A 19,012-nucleotide genomic window follows, 5' to 3' on the forward strand; every position below is an offset into this window, starting at 1 on the left:
CAGAATGAATATATATATATATATATGGCCTCGAACTCAGAAATCCACCTGCCTCTGTCTCCCAAGTTCTGGGATTAAAGGTGTGTGCCACCACTGCCTGGCACATGTATAGAACTTGATCACATCTATCCCCCTCCCTTCCTTCAAGCTTCTCCACCCCCTAATTTAAACGTTTGAAATATGTGCAAGTAGTCATGTTAATGTTAATTGTACTTTAATAAAGCTGTCAAAATATGACCAGATTCACTGATAATTAGCAAATAGAAACAGAACATAAAAAACACTCTACTATATTGCCAGTTTTGTTAGTAAAACGAAATGACAGAGGCAATTAATTTTATGAAGAGGAAAGATTTTAGTTTACAGTGCTGGGAGGTTCAAGAGCACAGTATCTGCGATGGCCAAGTTATGGTGAGGACTTCAGAGCACAACTGTCACAGGAGCACTCATACAGGAAGAGGTCACAGCTTGAGCAGGTAGGCAGAAAGAAGATGGGTGTAGCTGGGTGTAGGGGTTGCACTGGTGCTGCTATGTATTCAAATGCTAAATACTGCCCCCCCATCTGTATGCCTCTTGATGAGATCCTCCTGTACACCAAATGATGTAAAGCTTGCCCCCCAAGTTATTCCTGATTGGCTAATAAAGATGCCTACAGCCAAGGCTAAGCAGAATAGAGTGGGTGGAAAAAGGGTTTCTGGACTTGGGGTCTGAAATAAGGATGAGGTGGAAGAGAGAGGAAGAAGAAAGGAGGTCACCATGGTGTAGGTGGATCATGGGCACATGGTCACGAGGTCTGGCCTGATGGAGTAGGAGTGGCCCAGGCTGAACGTGGCCAGTGACATCTCTAGGATCACCATACGAAAATAGATAATATAGCATAGAGGGCTGATATCTGCCCAGCTCTACTGCTTTTAAGCTTATTATAAATCTAAAGGTCTCTGTATCTTTTATCTGGTAATGATATGGTCTGAAGAAACTCCCAATTTAAAGGTAACAAGGGGATGTAGCAATCCTCTACCCCCCAACCCCCGAACAATATTAACCACAAGGGCTGGGCTTGTTGCTTCTATAGTAATACCTCAAGAGCTCTATCAGAGGAATATTTCCTTTTCCTCAGTGACTTCGGTCTTACAGACAGGGCCTATCCCCTGATCTCCCATGATATTCCATGAAATATGTCTTAGTCCCTGGGGACTAAGACATCTCACAATGGATCCCCGGAGGGTTCCAAACCATACTCAAATCACATCACATTTTAAATCTCAAATTTGATCCATTAAGATTTACAGGAAATTTAAGCAGACTTCCTGCCGTTCCTAGAGTCTCCAAGTCACCTGTAAAAAGCTTGACAAACCAGGCAAGTTTTTACGCCTCTCAACCCACCAAGGGTCTCATTCCAAACACTTCAGTGTCCCAGTAATTAAAATTAAAGGGTCCCAGGGCAGACATATCACCACCCTCCATAGGGCTTCCCTCTCTCACATTCTTTCTCAAATCTTAAAGGCTCCCTACTCGTATTTCTATTTTGTACTCGAGGAAAGAGAGGCAGAGAAGTTAAAAGGTTAGATCAAGACCCGTGCTTTACATGATAGCAGGTCAGGGTGTGCCTGCCTGTCTCCGAAGACCCTGTCCTCCCGCCATGGTCTATGCAGTTCCTTTTTAAAGCTTTCTCCCAGGATCATTGCTGTTAAGGAGGGTTAGCTAGGTTCGAGACCTGCTGCAGAGGTGGGACTGGGAGGTGGTGGCTGCTAAAGCGCTCAAAGTGTGTCAATGTCTGGGCAAAGGAAGATGCTGAGAGTGGCTTCAGTCCACTAACATGCTCTCCTGGGAAGAAGGAAAGAGGACAGAAGTAGTTCAGTGAGTTCCTAGAGATAGATGGCTGTCAGACCTTTCTGAAGATACTGGGCTGGAGCGGGCGGAGGCCCCGCTCTAGGCCCCGCCCACTCATGCTCGCCCCGCCCCACCTCGGCGCGCGCATCTGAAAGTGAAAGAGCGTTCTGCTTCTCGGCGCTCGCTTTCTCTGGTCTGGGAGCCCGCGTCTGCCTGTTCTCCGTGCAGTGTCCCGGTGGCTGGCGGGATGGAGGAGCCTCGGGCCGCCGCGGGCGCGGACGTGTCGCTTCACAACTTCAGTGCAAGGCTGTGGGAGCAGCTTGTCCACTTTCACGTCATGCGGCTGACGGACTCGCTCTTCCTGTGGGTGGGGGCAACGCCGCATCTACGCAACCTCGCAGTGGCCATGTGCAGCCGCTACGTGAGTGTGGGCGGGGCCAGGAACTTGGTGGCGATCTGGGGGCGGGGCCTAGCCTAGAGGGGTGGGGTAGGGTGGGGGGGACGGGTGGACCGCAAGTGGGAGGGTCCGGGTAGAGGGTGGGGACCGCTAAGAAGTGTTTGGGATGAGAGACCTGTGGGAGTGAGGCTGGCGGCATGTGGCCCTGAGAGACATTCTTGAGCTTCAGCGCGCCCTAGGGTCCTTTCCTGGACACCTCGGGCTGGAGTCCCCTTAGGGCTGCTTCTAGACTTGGGGAACCCTGGAGTCAACCCACACATGAACCACCTTAAAGGGAACTCAGCTAAGCCCCTGAGCTCTGAGCTCACCAGAACATCTCTCCTTGCACCGGCGCCCTGACATGTGCTCATGCTACGTTTACATTTTACACTAGGTTTAGACAACTTTTATATTGGACTTGGAGCTTAGATTTGAGTGTCTGATCGGTACTTGACCAACAAGCAAGAACAAGCTTTCCCCTTTCTGGCGGCCTTTCATCTCTGTATGGGCAACCCTACCTATCCTGGGTGCTCTCTGGCTGTCCTTGGCCCTTCTTTCTCTCACAGGTCATGTGCCCAGAGCCTCTCCATTTCCAGGGCATGGGGTTGAATCCAAAGCTTTGCATGTGCTATGCAAATGTTCCACCACTGAGTTAAACTGCCTGCCCTTGTCTCTTCCTTGAACACACCACTCATATTGGATGAAGGACTTACCTTAAGCTCGGATGAGCTCATTTTGTGTGGGGGCACATGCATATGTACTTGCATATATATGCACCCAAATTTAGGAGCATGCATACACGTATGCATACATACCATACACACTACAAAACAAACAAACAAACAAACAAACAATAAGATAGGTCAGGGATTGCCATTCCTCTGCTAAAGATCCTTTGAGATGAATTCAGAGTATGATCCTGAGTTTCTAGTTGCTTCTTAATGTTCTTCCCTGCCCAGTCATTCCTGTAGTACTGGCCTCTGAAGTTTTAGCGTTCCACGGTGAGGTTAGTGTCTAGTGCCTCTCAGGCTGCTCATTAAGTCACTTGGAGACTGCTTGAGACCTCTTCAGGGAGTCTTTAAGTTGTAGCCAGTCAGGCAGTAAGGTCTTACTATGTAATCAAGTCCTACTAAAACATGGCCACATCTATCTATGCAGGTGGAGAGTATGGCAGCACAGTCCTACTAGAGAGCTTGTGGCTGCTGACACCTGAATTATTTACTTTGTGAGCATTCATTGAAAAGGTGTGCTGGTCCACGGAGGACGGCGTTAAAGATCACGTGTGTGTTTTCCTCCACAAACCTGTTATGGCCACAACAAACTTTGGAGAACACAAATCACAGGATGAAGTTGCTTCTCTAGCTGGCCTGTCCGGATAGTGGCAGGGGTTTCAGTACCCAGAAGGGATGATGCCAGCCAAACCAGCCTGAGGGTGGCTAGCCTGGGATGGAGGTGGTCCTGACCTATGGCAGGAGTTGAAGGAGGTGCTCCCACCTTAGTAAATGTGTCCTTGAGCGTGTGTCTACGGAGACCAATATCCTATTTGACAGTAATTAATTATATTAAGAACAGTAACAAGATGGGGCTTAAAATTTTATTTTTGGTACAAAAAAGCCAGCTGGTAAGGTAGATCTACTTCAGGAGGCTTCAGTGTAAACACTGTATATTTCAGCTAAATGTTGAATTAAGAGTCTATAAAGAACAGGTTTATGGTTATATTTTTTGTATCAAACAAAAAGACAGAAATGGAATAATTTTCTGCTGTTCTTTTTTTTTTTTTTTTTTTTAAAATCTTGATTGGCATATACATGAAGAAATTCTGAAAGTGACCTTAAGTTCTTAAGAGATGAATTATATAGCCTCTGTGCCCTGCCACACTGTCTGGGAGATGTTCAGTCAGTTGAGTTGTCTCAACATGGACAGTGAGACAAGTGTACCAAACTCCCGAGCAGGTTAGTAAGAGGAACTTTTCCTGTTCAAACAGCTTTTTTTTTTCTTTTTTTTTGGTGCCAAATATTGAACCCAAGACCTTGTGCATGCTAGGCAAGCACACTACTGTGTTTATACTTCATTGTTTCTTAGCCCAAACAAGATCCATCAACCATTTCATACAAGGCTTTAACTTTGCTCTTTGGATGCTGATAGCTGGTGTCTTTTCAAAGTTCTAATTTATTTACTAACCTTCAGAAGTTCTCACAAACCTTCAGGGACAAGAGCTGGGCGCTCATAGGCTTTTCTGAGGAAGGCAGGCAACTTGCTTCTCAGCTGGGGAACTGGACCAGGCATCTAGAGACTCTGATCTCATTCCTTGCTGTGGGCTTACTGCATTCGTTGGCTTACCTCCTGGTCAAAATGCCCGTCAGTGTACTTTGGAGTTTGTAACACTGAAACAACCCCTGTATGTGAAATCAGTCTTAGAAACCATTAGCAGCTCCGCGGGTCCCGTTACAGGTGGCTTCTTCTGCCCTAGTTCTACTGTCTCGTCTGTGTCTAGGTCACCTAGTTTGGCTGTTGACAAGTGCCAGCCACTTGGGACAGTTGTATGTCCTTTCCTTGCCTTGTGTGGAACCCAAAGCTGCCCGGCTGACAGTAGGAGAATCCACAGTATGTCCTTTGTTCTTTTTCTTCTTCTTTAGGACCCCATCCCTGTGAGCACATCCCTTTTTGGAGACACTTCAGATACGACTTCCACTGGCCTTGCTCAGCGCTTAGGTATGTGCCCAAGGCTAATGCTTTGACACTAGCCAGATGTGACCCACTGTTTCATGTCCTAGGGTAAATGCCCTCAGAAGTAAAGGATCTTCATATGAGAGAGGACTGCCTCATTGGCATTGGAAGCTGACTTCTGTCCTTTGGTCTTTTTATGGGACACATCTACACTTACCTGTCTCAACGATTTCAGTGTCATCATGATGCCAGGGAACTTTCTGGAACTCTCACCATCCTTCTTGTCTCCCCTCTTCAATCCATGAGCTGATCTATTCTCTTTCAGTGAGTGTAGCATCTCCTTGTGGGAGAAAATGAATCCTGTTCAGCAGCAACTTCTCAGGGTGGCTCCCTGGGCCTCTTGGCAATTTCTGTAATGCCTGGTAGATGTCACTACTGTAGGAAGGACTGTTTCTCAGTTTCAATATGACAGGCAGAGAGCTTGGTGAAGTGAACGCAGAGTAGCTGTTTAACAAAGAATGTGAGGGTGAAGGCTCCCTCCTTCCACGTGCGCTTTTTTTTAAAAAAAAAAAAATTACAAATACTCAGGTGATTTAGGTCAGAATAAGGTGTGTTCTGTGATTCCCAGTACTGTTGCCCATGGCTGGTATGGACAGGATGCCTTCAACAATGGTTCAGTCTTGGACAGGATGCCCCCGACAGTGGCTCAGGCTTTGTTTTCCAGCGTCTCTAATCATTTCTGACTCCAGCAATCCCAATGTTCCCCCGAATCCTGGCTAAAGGGATGTGGAAGGAAAGAGCTCAGCCCCCTTCCCCCACCAATTTTGGAATGCTTCAGACTTGCCTTATTTTATGGTCAGAGGTCAGGGAGAACAGAGGACATAGGAATTTGCAGGGTCCTTCTCTAGCCTGGAAACAGACTCAGAAGCTGTTTCGGACACTTTTTTTTTTTTTTTATTAGGAAGTAGTTTTGAGTTTATAGGAAAGAATTTCTGCTGAGTCTGTATCAGGGCTTCTAGTTTTTGTTCTTCCCTTTCTGTGTTTGCGTCTTCTGCCCACTGAGTAACTTGAAAGTCAGTTGGAGACATGGTGCTCCTTTGCTTCCGAGGGCTTCCTTGTGTATTTTTAAACCCAGAAGTGCTAACACACTTATGCCAAGCAGATCCTTGTGTGCTCTTATCTACTTAGAATTGAGAGAAGTGGACATATGTATGGAGGCAGGATGCTGAGTTTGGGTTGCAGTGATAGTCCCTGGTAGAGAAGGGTGACGTAAATTTTTCTGGCAAGCCATGAATAAAAGTTTTTTTTTTTTTAAACTAAATTATTCTTAATGTGTATATATGTGTATGTCTGAGTGTGGGTTTGTGCACATGAGTGCAGTGCCCATGGAAGCTGGAAGATAGTGTTGAAGCTGGAGTTAGTTATAGGTAGTTATGAACTATCTGACATAGGTACTGGGAACGAAACTCCAGTCCTCTCCAAGAACTATATGTGTTTTTAATTGCTAAGCTATCTCTATAGCCTCTTAAGTTATAACCCAGGCTGCCCTCAAACTCCTGATCTTCCTGTCTCTGCCTTTTAACATATCTTACTAGAGTTTGCCACCAAAGATTTTATACCAAAAACAATGCCAGGTTGTCTCAAGAGTATCCATGAGCTGGAGACCCAACACCTAGTTTTGTGCAAAGTGCTCTCAGTGACTCAGTGACCTGTCGTGGCTGTTGGCATCTTTGAAAGGTCTGTGCTTCACCCGCTCAGATTGGGGACTTGCCCAGCAAAATCCTAGGCTGACTGGTCTCTTGGGCTTGGACAAGTATCAGTAATAGATCATAATAAAGATAGGGGTTTTCTGCTTTTTAAAAAAAGGAATGTAAAAACATCTATAAATGAAGGGAATTAGCCAGACATGCTGGCACACTTACGTAATCCCAAATCCTAGCTCTTAGGAGGCAGAGGTGGGAACTAACCATAAGCTTTAGGCCAACCATTTCAACAAAGGAAAAAGAAAGGAAGAGGAGGAGGAGAGGACATGGAAGACAAAAGCAGACCAGACAGGGCTGGGCTGCAGGGTTCTTAGTAGCCATGGAAACACTGCATCACCCTGAGCTCTGGTCACCTTTCAGAGCTGAGATGAGTCTGGAAGTTGAGTCACAGATACAGTGGCCCCCTTAACAGTTAGACCAGTGGTTCTCAACCTTTCGAGTTCTGTGACCCTTTAATACAGTTCCTCATGTTGTGGTGACCTCTGACTATAAAATTATTCTTGTTCTACTTCATAACTATAATTTTTTAAGAACAGTGTCTCAGTTCCTAAGTCCATTGGAAATACGTGTTTCCTGATGGCTGCAACCCACAGATTGGGAAATGCTGAATTAAACTGATTGGAAGTACACTTCAGTGGGCTCCTGTGGGGAGGGAGGAAGCCCGTGCCACTGCCACTGAGAAGATGGAGTAAGCACAGTGTGATTTTAATAAGCACGGTGTGATTTTTATGGTCTCTTCTTGGCTGGTCTTGGTAGATCTCACTATCTTGCTATACTTGACTTGTTCTCAGATCATGGTCTAACTAGCAATTCCCACATTCCCTCCTATACCTGAAGGAATGGATGGCAGCAACTCATGGCTGGTCCTGCTGTGTGTGTGCTGTAAGCCATCGTAAAGCACTGCTTCCTATGGTGACCAAACAACTGTTTCGGTCCAGATGGACTCTTCCTCTTTCTCCTCTTACTTTTTTTTTTCTTTTTCCTTCGTTGCATTGGTTGGCCTAGAGCTTAGGGTTAGCTTCCCATCTCTGCCTCCGAAGCGCTAAGATTTGGGATTACTTATGTGTGCCAGCATGTCTGGTTAATTCCCTTCATTTATGGAGGTTTTTATATTCCTTTTTTTTTTTTAAAAAAAAAAAGAAAAAAAAGAAAAAAACAGACCATGTATGGTGGCACACGCCTTTAATCCCAGCACTCAGTAGCAGAGGCAAGTGGATCTCTGAGTTCATGGCCAGCCTGGTCTACAGAGCTAGTTCTAAGACAGCCAGGGCTACACAGGGAAACCCTATCACCAAAAACATTAGTAGTTCCAAATCCTCGCGCCTAGGAGGCAGAGATGGGAAGCTAACCCAAATCTCCAAAGCCCTGTGTAGAGTAGAGGTTTCCAGATACCAGTGTGTGGTCACCCGAGAGCGGGTTAGAGTGACTGCTGGCCCCAACACTGATCTTTCTCCTGCAGGAGTCAGGATGGGCCAGACTCTGCCGTTCTTACTGAGCTGTAGCAGCTCCTGGGAGACTTGTACTAAATCCCCTGTTCCAGAGCCTAGCAGGGGCTAGGTGTCCATTTGCATGTCCAGCCCTTGGGGAGGCTCCTTCAAATCTTTGTTCTCTTTGCAAGCAGCTTCCCAGCTCTAGGCAGGTTTGTGGAACACAGGATTCACAGTATCTCACTCATGGCTGTCAACATGTTTTTCCTTGTTTTTAGCCCGGAAGACCAGCAAACAGGTGTTTGTCAGCTACAACCTCTCCAACACAGACAGTAACTTCACGTTACTCGTAGAAAACAGGATTAAGGAAGAAATGGAGACCTTTCCAGAAAAATTCTGAGCAGCAGAGGGAAGACTTTGTAACTTGTATATAAATGACATTGAAATAAACAGGCTGTTTTTTTGTCCTCCAGCTTCATTTTAACTTTGTTTTAAACGAGTTCATTTCTGGGCTTTCTCCTCTAAGTGTGGGTGTCAGAAGGCTCAAACTGATGGCGTGGGAAGCAAGAAAAAGGAGTAGACAACACACCCCTCCCAACTGCTAGTGCTAGAGGAAAGGGGAGGAAGCGCATCGGACCAAGTTTTAATACATTAGTCATCGCTCCGTCCATTCCCAGTGAGAGCCAACAGCTACGGTGGATACTTCTTAGGATTGCCTGCAGGGCCTGAGGCTTCTGTCTTGTGAACTGAAAGGTTAGTCCTTGGGGGCTTCCCATGTGCCTTCTCTAAGCCTTTCATGGTCACCTCACTTGGGCTATTTTAAGTCAGGCTTGAACCTTAGTGCAGCTTTGTAGATTTGTGGGCTCAGTGGAGTCTAGATTTTTGGCCCTGTTCTTTCCATCTGTGAAATGGCAATGATCCCTTCTTGCTGGGTTAAGTGTTAGAAAGGCTCTGCAAAGTGACAGGCTGTGACAGATGCCAGGTTTGGTTTTAACATCATTGTTTACAGGTACCAATGCCTCAGGCCCCTTTGCACTTACTTGGCTTTCCTTCTCCCTCTCTTCCTTCTCCTGCCCTTCGGCCATGTTTAATTCCTGGCTACTACTTGGGCTCAGTTGTGGTTTTTTCCACTTGAGGTTCATGTGTTGAGATCCATGTTTTGACAAATGGTGACCACCATTGCCAAAGAGCTCTCTAATCCTTGGGGTCCCCCTGGACCCTCCTGAGTTGACAGTTCAGGGCCTGTAATTATTTTGCACAGTGTCAATGGGTTTGCACTGAGTCAGGCAGGGGCAGGAAGAAGGGCATTTGGTAGTAATGGTGTCTGTGGTTTGAGGGTCCGCCTCCTGCATACTTTGATGCCAGCCTCGGTAGCCTTGGCCAGTGTTTCTGCTGTGTGGAAAGCCCAGTGGAGAGCTCCCTAGGACAGAGTAGTAAGTGACACAAAATCAGCTATGGAGAGAAGAGTTTGGTATAAATGCTTTATTAAAGAAATATTATTTTCTTGTTAAAAAATACTACATTAGAGAAGAGAGTTTTGTGTTATCAGTCTTTCCTCACAGAATCACAGTGTAGATAGTCATTCCTTGACCTCTCTAGGAATCCTCAGGCCACGGATTAGCAGAACACAAATGCGGAAAAAAAAAAAAAAATCATCTTAAATGTGCGGAATTCTCAGATGGTTTTGAGAATTACACTCCATAAACATTTAAGTTTAATCCGATCTCAGCCTCTGACTACCTTTTAAGACTAGGACCCTTAAAGCAGAGTGAGAGGCCCCACCATCTGCAGGGCGAGTGAAGGCCGCTCACAGAAGAAGCCTTGAAAGTAGTGACGTGGGGAGGTCTGATCATCGTGGAGGATTTTCTTACTCGTCCTCAGTGGTCGTGAAATGCCCTTTGTGGATACCATCAGGTGAGGTAGGGAAGACATTCCAGAGGAAATCTGTTAATGGGGCAACATTTTTATTTCTGTACATTTACATACAAATTTTCCCCAAAGGTACAACAGATGCGACACCATGCAGACACGCAGCTGTGAATGACAGTTCAGAGCTCAACATAAACTTGTGCTGTGAACAAGTACCGCCCCCGTCGACACGTACAGTCACATGGCTCTTAGAGGAAAAGCGCGCATGGTTGGGTTGCAGAAAGGACAGAGGTAGGGAAGCGTTCCTCACTAGACACAACACACCATATTGTTTCTCTAAAACACACACAATACATTAGAGTGAGGTGGTGTCCTTCAGAACAGGGAGGAGTTGAAGTATGGGCCTCCCTCAACCCATGTGCCACCCAGGGGCTGGGTGTGTGATGGTCACGAGATTCTTTGAATGGCACTTCTAGTTCAGGGACTTCTCGTTTGGCTCTGGGAAGTAGTCAAGACCGTGTGTGATACTCCCCCTTACGAGGTCTGATTTTGCTTGCTTTCCATTTTGTGGCCAAACCCGTTTACCGGCCCTGTCCTCCAGTTGCAGGTGATTATAGTCTTAAAAACACAAAAACATCTAAACCTTTTCCCTATTTGTCTTGGGTGCTAATAATTAGATATTTCATAATATTTGACTTAATAAAGAGCAAAACGAAGAACTTGTCCCACCCCGTCTCAGCTGTTGACATTTGTGCATAACTTATGAAAGCAGGTGTAGGGATGGGTGGAGAGTAAGACCTTTTAATGTTCTCCAGGGAGGGAGGGGGCCCCACAGCAAGGGCCAGTGCTTCAGATGCATCTGCCCACAAGGGGCAAGGGCCAGGTTTAGGGATGACAGCTTGGCACCAGGGAGCTGGGCTGTGGCCATCTTCCTCTGGAGCTAGGCCAGAGTGTCTGAGGCCTGGGTGTCCTGCTGTCTTTCTCACTTGGTCAGACCACACAGCAAGCTTGCCTACAAGTAAGCTTTCCTGTTTTGGCTATCTTTCCTGAAGGTGTTCTAGCAACTTCAGGTGTGTCCATGCACTGAAGCAGAAACTGAACTGCTTAGCCTTTCTCTGAAGCTGGCATAAGACACTGCCAGCAGTCTGCCTTCTGACTGATGGTCCTCTGGCCCTTGCCTCAGTGGCAGCTTCTCTGCTAATCCCTGACGGGTTGCCTCTGGTTACTGCAGCCATTAACACTGTCTGCATTGGCCTAGTGTTTTTACCATTGTCATTTGAGGTGGAGATTGGATACCTTGAAAAGAAGTTTAGAAGTGCTATACCTTGACACCACTAACCTAGTGATCTGTGCAGCACTCTGTGTCACTCATGTTTCATTAAGCAGGCCAACACAACCAGTGTAAGACTGCTCATGACTATGCGAATGTCCCATTCTGTACTTAACAAAAGGTCGCTGCCCGGTGACTTGGTAGCAGGTACCTGGGAAAGATGAAAGGTATCTTACAAGTTTGGCACGCGAAGGCTGCACAGATCTAGAGAGGCTTTGGAAAGAGAATGTGTACTAACCTCAAGGCATGGAAGAGGGATGACTAAGAGTCCAGGGAGAGTGAAGGTAAGTTGGACTTAAAACAGGTATCAAGGACTGGCCATATGGCCTCCCTCCTAGACACTGGTCCTCAAGCGAAGCACTCAGGACCCCAGGCATTGAAGAGAACATAGGCCCGCTGCCAGAAACATGGTTGCATATGGAATCAGTACTCTCATGAGGTCTTAATCAAGGCAGCTGGATTCCACTGATGTATCTCTCCGATGTGGAAGAGAAGTGGGTATAAGACTGTAAGAAACAGACCAGGCAAGGAGCTGGAAGGGGCTCAACTCAACCCTTTTCTGGCCTTTGAATTCTAGCAACTGTCATTTACAAGTCACTTTGTTGCCTACATAGGCCTGAGACCACGATTTCCCTGGAAGAGCACATGGTAGAGACGCATGGCAAGAGGCAAGGCAGATGGTTGATAAGAAGCCACGATGCCCAGAGAAGCTGGTGCCTGAGCTGCTGCAAGAGGTCCAGAGGCTGGTTTCTTAGCAGCCCTGGTGCCCTGCTGTCTGGGGCAGGATGAGGGACACAGATAAAGGACATCCTGGGAGGCTGGTTCAGGATGGGAGTTGAGCTTTGGTGAGTTATTGCTTTCTCTCACTTCTTGCTGCTTTCAGGGAACTAGAGGCCATGTGGCTCACCTGTGAGCAACCTACACTCCTGCCCAGGGCCCTTTTGTGCTGAGTGAGTGACAGGCAGGAAGCCATTGAGGAAGACATGAGGTGGACCGCCTCCAGGTGCTGTGGGCACTGTTGTGATGTCAGAGTGGCAGCCATCCAAGCTGGAGCTCTCTATGGTATGTGCTGGAGACGTGAGTGGCGGCCATGTGTGGGAGAGCGAGGCTCCCTCCTGGGATTTGCCTTGGTTGCCTTTTTCTGTTATTTTTCCTTTCGTTTGGAGTTCTGGAAGTGGCCACATTTTCAAGTAGTACTGGCAACAGGGCTGGCTGGGGAAGAGGGACCTTTGCTGCTGGAGCTCAATCAAGGAAAGTGTCTTAGCAGAAACAAACATGGCTCCCACCTCAACACAACAGCTGCTGTGGACTTAACTGAGCAAACCCGGCGTCAGGAACTGGCGCTTTCTCATCATGTAGGATTTCTGGTGAAGTATGGAAGTTTCCCCACAAAAACTTCCAGATCAAGTACAAAAGGATGATCCTGAAGGAAACAAAGGTTAAGCTGGCTCTTACGACATCTGGGGCCCGTTTTCCAACTATAGGATGGAAACTACCTAACAAACAGAAAGTAAAGAACCCCACTTTAAAATATACAGACTCTAGGAAAAAAAAAATCATATACATTTTCCTCTGTGTAAAATGTAGTCCCAAGGACACTCTGCTTGAGAGACACAGCTGTCCATGGCAGGGAGCCTGGAGGTAGGGGTCCTCGCCTACGGATGACCTCTGTCTCTTTGAGTGGAGAAGGAAATTGAGTCTGGCCTCCAGGGAGGGAACTGGCCATTGCATTGGTCACTTACAGGGACTTCCTCAGAGTGACCCTCCCTCACTCCTGAAGGAGGTTCTGCTTCATGATCAGTGGAGGGGGAAGGGGATAAAGTGCTTCTTGTAAAAATGACCAAAATAAATACAAACATTGAATGGCAGAAAAGAAAGTCTTCAGAGGGTTATTTCTAAAGCATCTGGTTTCCCAGATGTGTTCCTCAGATGTCTGGAAAGACAGAATTCCCCCACACCAGTTGAAAGTCTCACAGTTGAGTGGAGTCAGCAGCAGAGATGGACTTCCTCCCCCAGACATGTCTTCTCTCTGGTCTGTAAACCTGTGTGCAAACTCTCCCCAGCCCTTCAAGCCCCGGGGGAACTGGTGGAATGGTGGCGTGGCCCTGTGAGCTACATAGTCTTCATGCCATTGGCAGTGGCCCCCTCTGGCAGCCCATCACCCACTGCAGCCACATCATGTAAGCCCGAGTAGTCCTTGAGCTCCGCGTTGGTGAGCAGCAAGGGCTGCTCTCCCTTCTTGTGTGGCAGCAGTGGTTGCCGTGTGTAGTGTTCCCCGTTGGCGATATTCTCGGGCAGGCTCTGGTCCCTGCTCTCAGGAAGCAGGAGGATGCAAATGATGCAGATGAGCGTGCAGCAGGCGAAGATGATGTGGTGCAGGAAGTAGCCTTTTTGGTTGTGCAGCTCAATAATGGGCGCTGTCAGCATGCCGAAACCTGCACTGGCCAGTACCAGCCCAAGCCCACCACACCTGCAGGGGGAGAGAGCACAGGCTTAAATGGAACATAAGGGTTTGACACGAGTAGGGTGGAATGGGAGTACAGGTTGGTGGGCTGTTAGGGTAAGCTCATAGCACCGTTCTGTTTTAGATATGTTCCACAAACTCCCAGTATTAGAAACCTAATATCAAATTCAAATGTTGGTGGAATTCAGATATGGGAGGGAGCTTTAAGAATAATTAATATTAAAGGTAGTCAAGAGGTTAGGCCCCTGTGATGGCAATTTTATAAAGCCTTTAGAAGGAGAGGAGAAGCCTAAGCTAGCATATTTACTGGGTCACCACTATCTTGATGCCCTGTACTCTCTTGGGATTCTGCAGAATCCCCATTATCTAGGGTCTTCACCATGTACAACCCCTTACCTTGAACCTCTCTCTCAGCCTCCAGAACCATAGCGGAATAAACTGTGTTCTTTATAAATTGTCAGTTACTAGAACGGAGAGTGGATTTAGGCACTAAGGAAGTTCTGCCTCTGAATTGGGTCCTACTCTGGTTGGTACCACCTAGAAAATCCCATAGGTTTGATATCCCAAGCCACTTTCATCTTGGCTGTATCTGAATTCCTGCAACTTTGAGCTCAGATAGGCCAAAGTCAAAGTGGGAGTCATTTATCTCTATTCCTCTGCCAAGTGAGGAACCCTCGAGAATTCCAGAGAGGTTAGCAGACACGTAATATGTTAACAGCCCTCCTTTCATGGCTCTACCTTCTCTACTTTGACGTGAAAACATTCTAGGGACTGTGGTGTTCTGTAGGTACTAAGAAAGAGGTACAGTATTGGGGTGAGACCATAGTATTCAGGTAATGGGCCAGAAAAACTGCCTGGTTCCTAGTCTCCAGTCCCCAGGCCCAAGGGACATTGGAGATGATATACAGGGATATGGACCGCAGGAACAATCTTACAAAGGAGGTACTCAAGACTTATGTACTATACCAGCAAAGGAACCTTGTTCTCAAACACAGGGTGGGAATGGCTAAAAGGGAAGTGCCTGCTGCTGCTGGAGGTGGCTCTTGAACAATTTAGGTTTTCTGGCTACTATAGGTAGCTCCCAAATAAAAAAGGATACCTACAAAGTATTAGGATACAAGTTCAACACAGAATTCTGTTCATGTTTATATACTATCATCAAATTCAGAAATGAAACGAAAACATTTCCAAGAAAGCAAATGCAAGGCTTGAGTGCTGAAAACTACAGAACACTGTTGATGGAAAGTTTAAAAAAATTGAAAGTTAATGATTAGAAGACTCAGGATTGTGAAGATGATACGTCTTTCTGAATTGAGCAACGGACTCTTTATAATCCCTATCAAAATCTCAGTGGAGAATAACTTTATTCAAAACTTACATGATAATGCAAAAGACCGGGAATAGCCAGGAAGGGATTTTGAAACAGAAATGTAGTAAGAAGACTTACTGTCCCAATTGTGAAACTTAGAAACTGTGTTGTGTGGGGGGCACTTAGAGGCAAAATCACAGAACAGTGAGGGTTCAGAATCGGGTCTTTACACCTATGGTAAGTGCATTTCAACAAAGGCGCACACCGTGGGGCAAAGGGCAGCTGTACAACAAGAAGTGTTGGTGCAGTAGGGTAGTTTGCGTGCAAACAAATGAAGGCAGAGCCCCCTTCACAAGGCACAAAATAAATTGAGTCCCAGAAAACATCAGGGAAGATCGTTGTGACTTTGGGTCACCTGGGATTTCTTACAAATGCAGCTACAGCACAGAAGCTGACCAGCTAGACTTAATCAAAATTAATAGTTTTTTTTTTTTTTAAACCCTTGAGAAGACATAATTCAGAGGTAGAAGCCACACAGCCAGGGGGAGATGCTTACAAAGCCTGCCTCTGACAAAGGACATATGTCCTATGGAACTCAACTTGGCTTCAAAACACCTTTGATCTCGAGAGCCTGGAGTAAAGACAGAACAGCATGCTGGTCAGAACCTAGAAGGGCTGGAATTCTCCAATAGCCTCCTGGGAGCAGGATGGAAAACAGGTTGACATTCTCTTGAAAGGAGACATAATTTTTTATACAGCCAGCAATTCCATGTACAAAACAAGTAAAACCATATGCACAGACAAAAATTTACAAGCAAATGTTTATGCCTTATAGCACTGGGAACAATCCAAATGTCTATCAGCTACTGAGTGATAAATAAAATGTGGCATATCCAGATATAATGGAATATTACTTAGCCTTTAAAGGCATGAAACACTGACACGTTACACCATGAAAGTCATCAACGATGGTTGTACAATTCCATTTACCTGAACTGTCTGAAGCGCTGATCTAGAGAGACAGAAAGCAGGGCAGTGATTGCCTGGGGCTAGGAGGGTGAAACTGCAGAGGGGCATGAGGGTGTTTTTAGAGAAGTGATGGAAGTGGTCTATGATTGAAGAGTGAGGAACTGGAAATCTAAATGGATGAATCCTATGTCACATACACAGCACTCAGGCTATTAACTCTCAAACTCTTCCGGCTTTGGATCGGAGGCCTGCCCTTACAGATCCCCATTACCTCACAGTCAGAGTGAGACACCTCTTCTTTGCATGCTCCCAGAGACTGTACTTCCTTTCCATGGCTGCTCATGGTCCTCTTGGTAGTTCTATTAAAGAGCAAGGCCCTCAGACTAATCCTGGGTTAATGTAGGGGACAGGACTGGGTGCTCTCACTGCCTGCCAGGCACAGTTCATGCGGCTCCTGTTGGCTTCCTTGGGACTCTGCAGAATCCAGGCTAAGCTATGGAGCTGCTCCAGCCCTCTCTGAGCCCTCCCTCTGGCCGACGCTATCCTCATGGTATACGTCTGTGTGTGTCTGTGCTCGAAAGGTGCTCAAGGGCAAGACCAAGTCTTGCTCAATCGGTAGTCTCTGGTCTTCTCTCCGCAACTGACCAAGACCTGGCCAACTGGCCCTTGGGCATTACTTGGTTTTATGTCAGAATTTTAAGGTAATTTCCACCTTCAGTATTTTTAACCTTTGCCTTATGTGTGGGCTGGAAGAAATAGTTTCCAATAAATTCTTGCCCATAAAGCTCTGCAGAGTTAATGAGATGTCTCTTCCACAAACAGGGTAGAGAGACTCTGAGTATAATAAAACAAGCTGTTGTTTTGTTGGGGTACACAAAGCAGGAAATGAGGTGGCCCTCAGTTAACTCATGAAGAACTAGATCCTACCAATGACTGCTGAGCCTGTAGGCAAATCCTGCCTCAGGGCACTGTGACTTGGAGCAAGGATCCAGCTAAGCATTGCCCAGGCCACTGACCTATAGATACCACGAGCCATAGAATTTAAGTCATTTGTTAAATATGACTAGCCTTGGCTATGGAACCTCTTCCCCAGGCTTTCATATCCTCAGTACTTTGTATTAGACAATTAAAACAAACAAACAAACAAACAAAGCAATTGAGTGCTGAAAAGAGCCACATAGGAAGTCATACTGCTGGCCCAGCAAGGGGCGCACTGAGGAGGGATATGCTTGCTCTTGGTGCTGTCCAGTCTTCCCCAGTACCACCTTTTAAAGACACTGGCATCTTTCTGTCAACATTTGCTCATGATGAGCCTTTTGGTATTGCTCCTCCATGCACCTGTCAGAGGCAAGGATTATTTCCTGGAATATCAGCTATCTCACAGTTTGCATGTAATAAATACTGGATGGCCACAGATCACAATGACTTCCTAGGTAAAAAGGCCAGCTCACCCACAGGCATGGGTCAGAGAGCTGTGAGATTTGGCCCATTTGTCGGGTGAATGATATGAATACCAAAACAGCCATTCAGAATTTCTGGTAAATCTGGCCCCTTCAGAAAGCCACGGGATGGGAGGGGTGTATCAGGGACCTGTGTGATTGAGACCTTTGATAAGACTGTATTTCTCTGGATTTTGCTTTCTCTTGCCTCTGCCCATTTGAGTTGCCATGCAGGAAAGCAGACTACAGCCAGCCCCCCTGCCCCCCATGTAGGGAGCGTGTGAAGCTGCTAAGCCGAAGGCAAGTCTCACATGACACCAAATGGAGTGATAACAAAGTAATATATCACATTAATAAAAATATTGGGTGAAATCTGTTCAATTTATAGCCCATTTAAGTTATAGGCATATGTATATGATTTTGAGTATGTTTATATACATATGTAATAGAGAATCCAGTCCCATCTAGTGGTAAACTGTATATACAGCAGTGGCCTCATAGGATTATAGTGAAACATCTCTGGGGATTTTATAGCTGTGGCTGTCACAGAGATCATGGCACAACCCATTTCTGCATGATTGTAGTGGTGCTGGTATAGACAGACCTACTGCACTGTCGGTCATAGTAAAAGACAGCAAATAGAACAATGTGTACTAGTTGATACTCTAGGATACTAAATGATTCTGTTTGTGGGTATATGGTTCATACTATCATAAAGCATTTCTACTTAAAAAAAAAAGTTTGCCTCAGGTGGTAGCATGCCCTGTAATTCCAGCACTTGGGAGACCAAGGAATGAGGACAGTGAGTTCCAGGCCAACCTGGGCTACAAGCTGAGAGCTTATGAGCTATACCACCAGCACCTCAGGTTTCACTTCCTGTCTTCTGATTTTTGTTGAGCATCTAGGTATGCACTGGAGACTCGAGGATGTCTGCATGGTGACACCAGATAGTGACTTATTTCCCCCCCCACATGTCCTGTTGCTACATAATGTTTGAAACAGTTGTACATTTCTGTTTATTTTTTCCTATGAAAATGCCTTGTGTTTCACTATTAGTGATTTCCTGGATTTAATATTATTACAGGCAGTTTTGTAAGAAAAATGGCATGCCAGTTTTGGTTTTGTTTGTTCCTTTTCGAAGTCTCTCAGGATCTTTTCATGCTTGGTGTTGCATTCATTTTCCTCTAAAAGGCTGATTGGTCATAGCTCTTCCTATTGCGCTGGGAGTTCACTAGAGGGCAGCCTATGCCCACGTTTATATAGCAGTGAGGCTTCACCACACAAACCCAGTTAGTGTTACTAAGAAGCATGGCACCTTCACTGTCCGTGTCCCCCCCCCCCCCACTAGCTTCACTTTGGGTGATGACTCTCTGACCACTGCCAATGGGCAGCCTCACTAGGGGGAGCGAAGTGTGAATCAGAAATAAATGTGAACCAACAACTCATACAAAAATACGAACACACCCCTCCCTATGTTTTACTTCCTCCTTTATGTTTCTAGCTTTTCTT

At 46.2% G+C, this 19,012-nt stretch overlaps 2 protein-coding genes across 4 annotated transcripts in view; one reads left to right on the plus strand and one right to left on the minus strand.

The window, feature by feature from the left end:
* The first annotated feature begins 1,971 nt into the window (after nt 1–1,971).
* Nucleotides 1,972–8,593, plus strand: Psmg4 (proteasome assembly chaperone 4). 2 transcript variants are annotated; one of them, XM_021215989.1, is made up of 3 exons: nt 1,972–2,251; nt 4,903–4,978; nt 8,402–8,593. In XM_021215989.1, the coding sequence occupies exons 1-3, from the start codon at nt 2,078–2,080 to the stop codon at nt 8,521–8,523; spliced, it is 372 nt and encodes a 123-aa protein (XP_021071648.1). In that variant the 5' UTR covers nt 1,972–2,077; the 3' UTR covers nt 8,524–8,593. The 2 variants fall into 2 exon arrangements, with proteins under 2 accessions (XP_021071648.1, XP_021071649.1); XM_021215990.1 differs by lacking the exon at nt 4,903–4,978.
* A 1,025-nt stretch (nt 8,594–9,618) lies between these two features.
* Slc22a23 (solute carrier family 22 member 23) overlaps nt 9,619–19,012 on the minus strand; it is a 149,769-nt gene continuing 140,375 nt past the window's right edge. For both annotated transcript variants that reach the window (XM_021215455.2, XM_029547525.1), the window contains one exon: nt 9,619–13,792. In XM_021215455.2, the coding sequence (XP_021071114.1) occupies nt 13,435–13,792 (358 nt within the window). In that variant the 3' untranslated portion in view covers nt 9,619–13,434. The remainder of the gene's footprint in view (nt 13,793–19,012) is intronic.

The sequence above is a fragment of the Mus pahari genome, chromosome 16 (assembly GCF_900095145.1).
Source record: "Mus pahari chromosome 16, PAHARI_EIJ_v1.1, whole genome shotgun sequence".
NCBI lineage: Eukaryota > Metazoa > Chordata > Mammalia > Rodentia > Muridae > Mus > Mus pahari.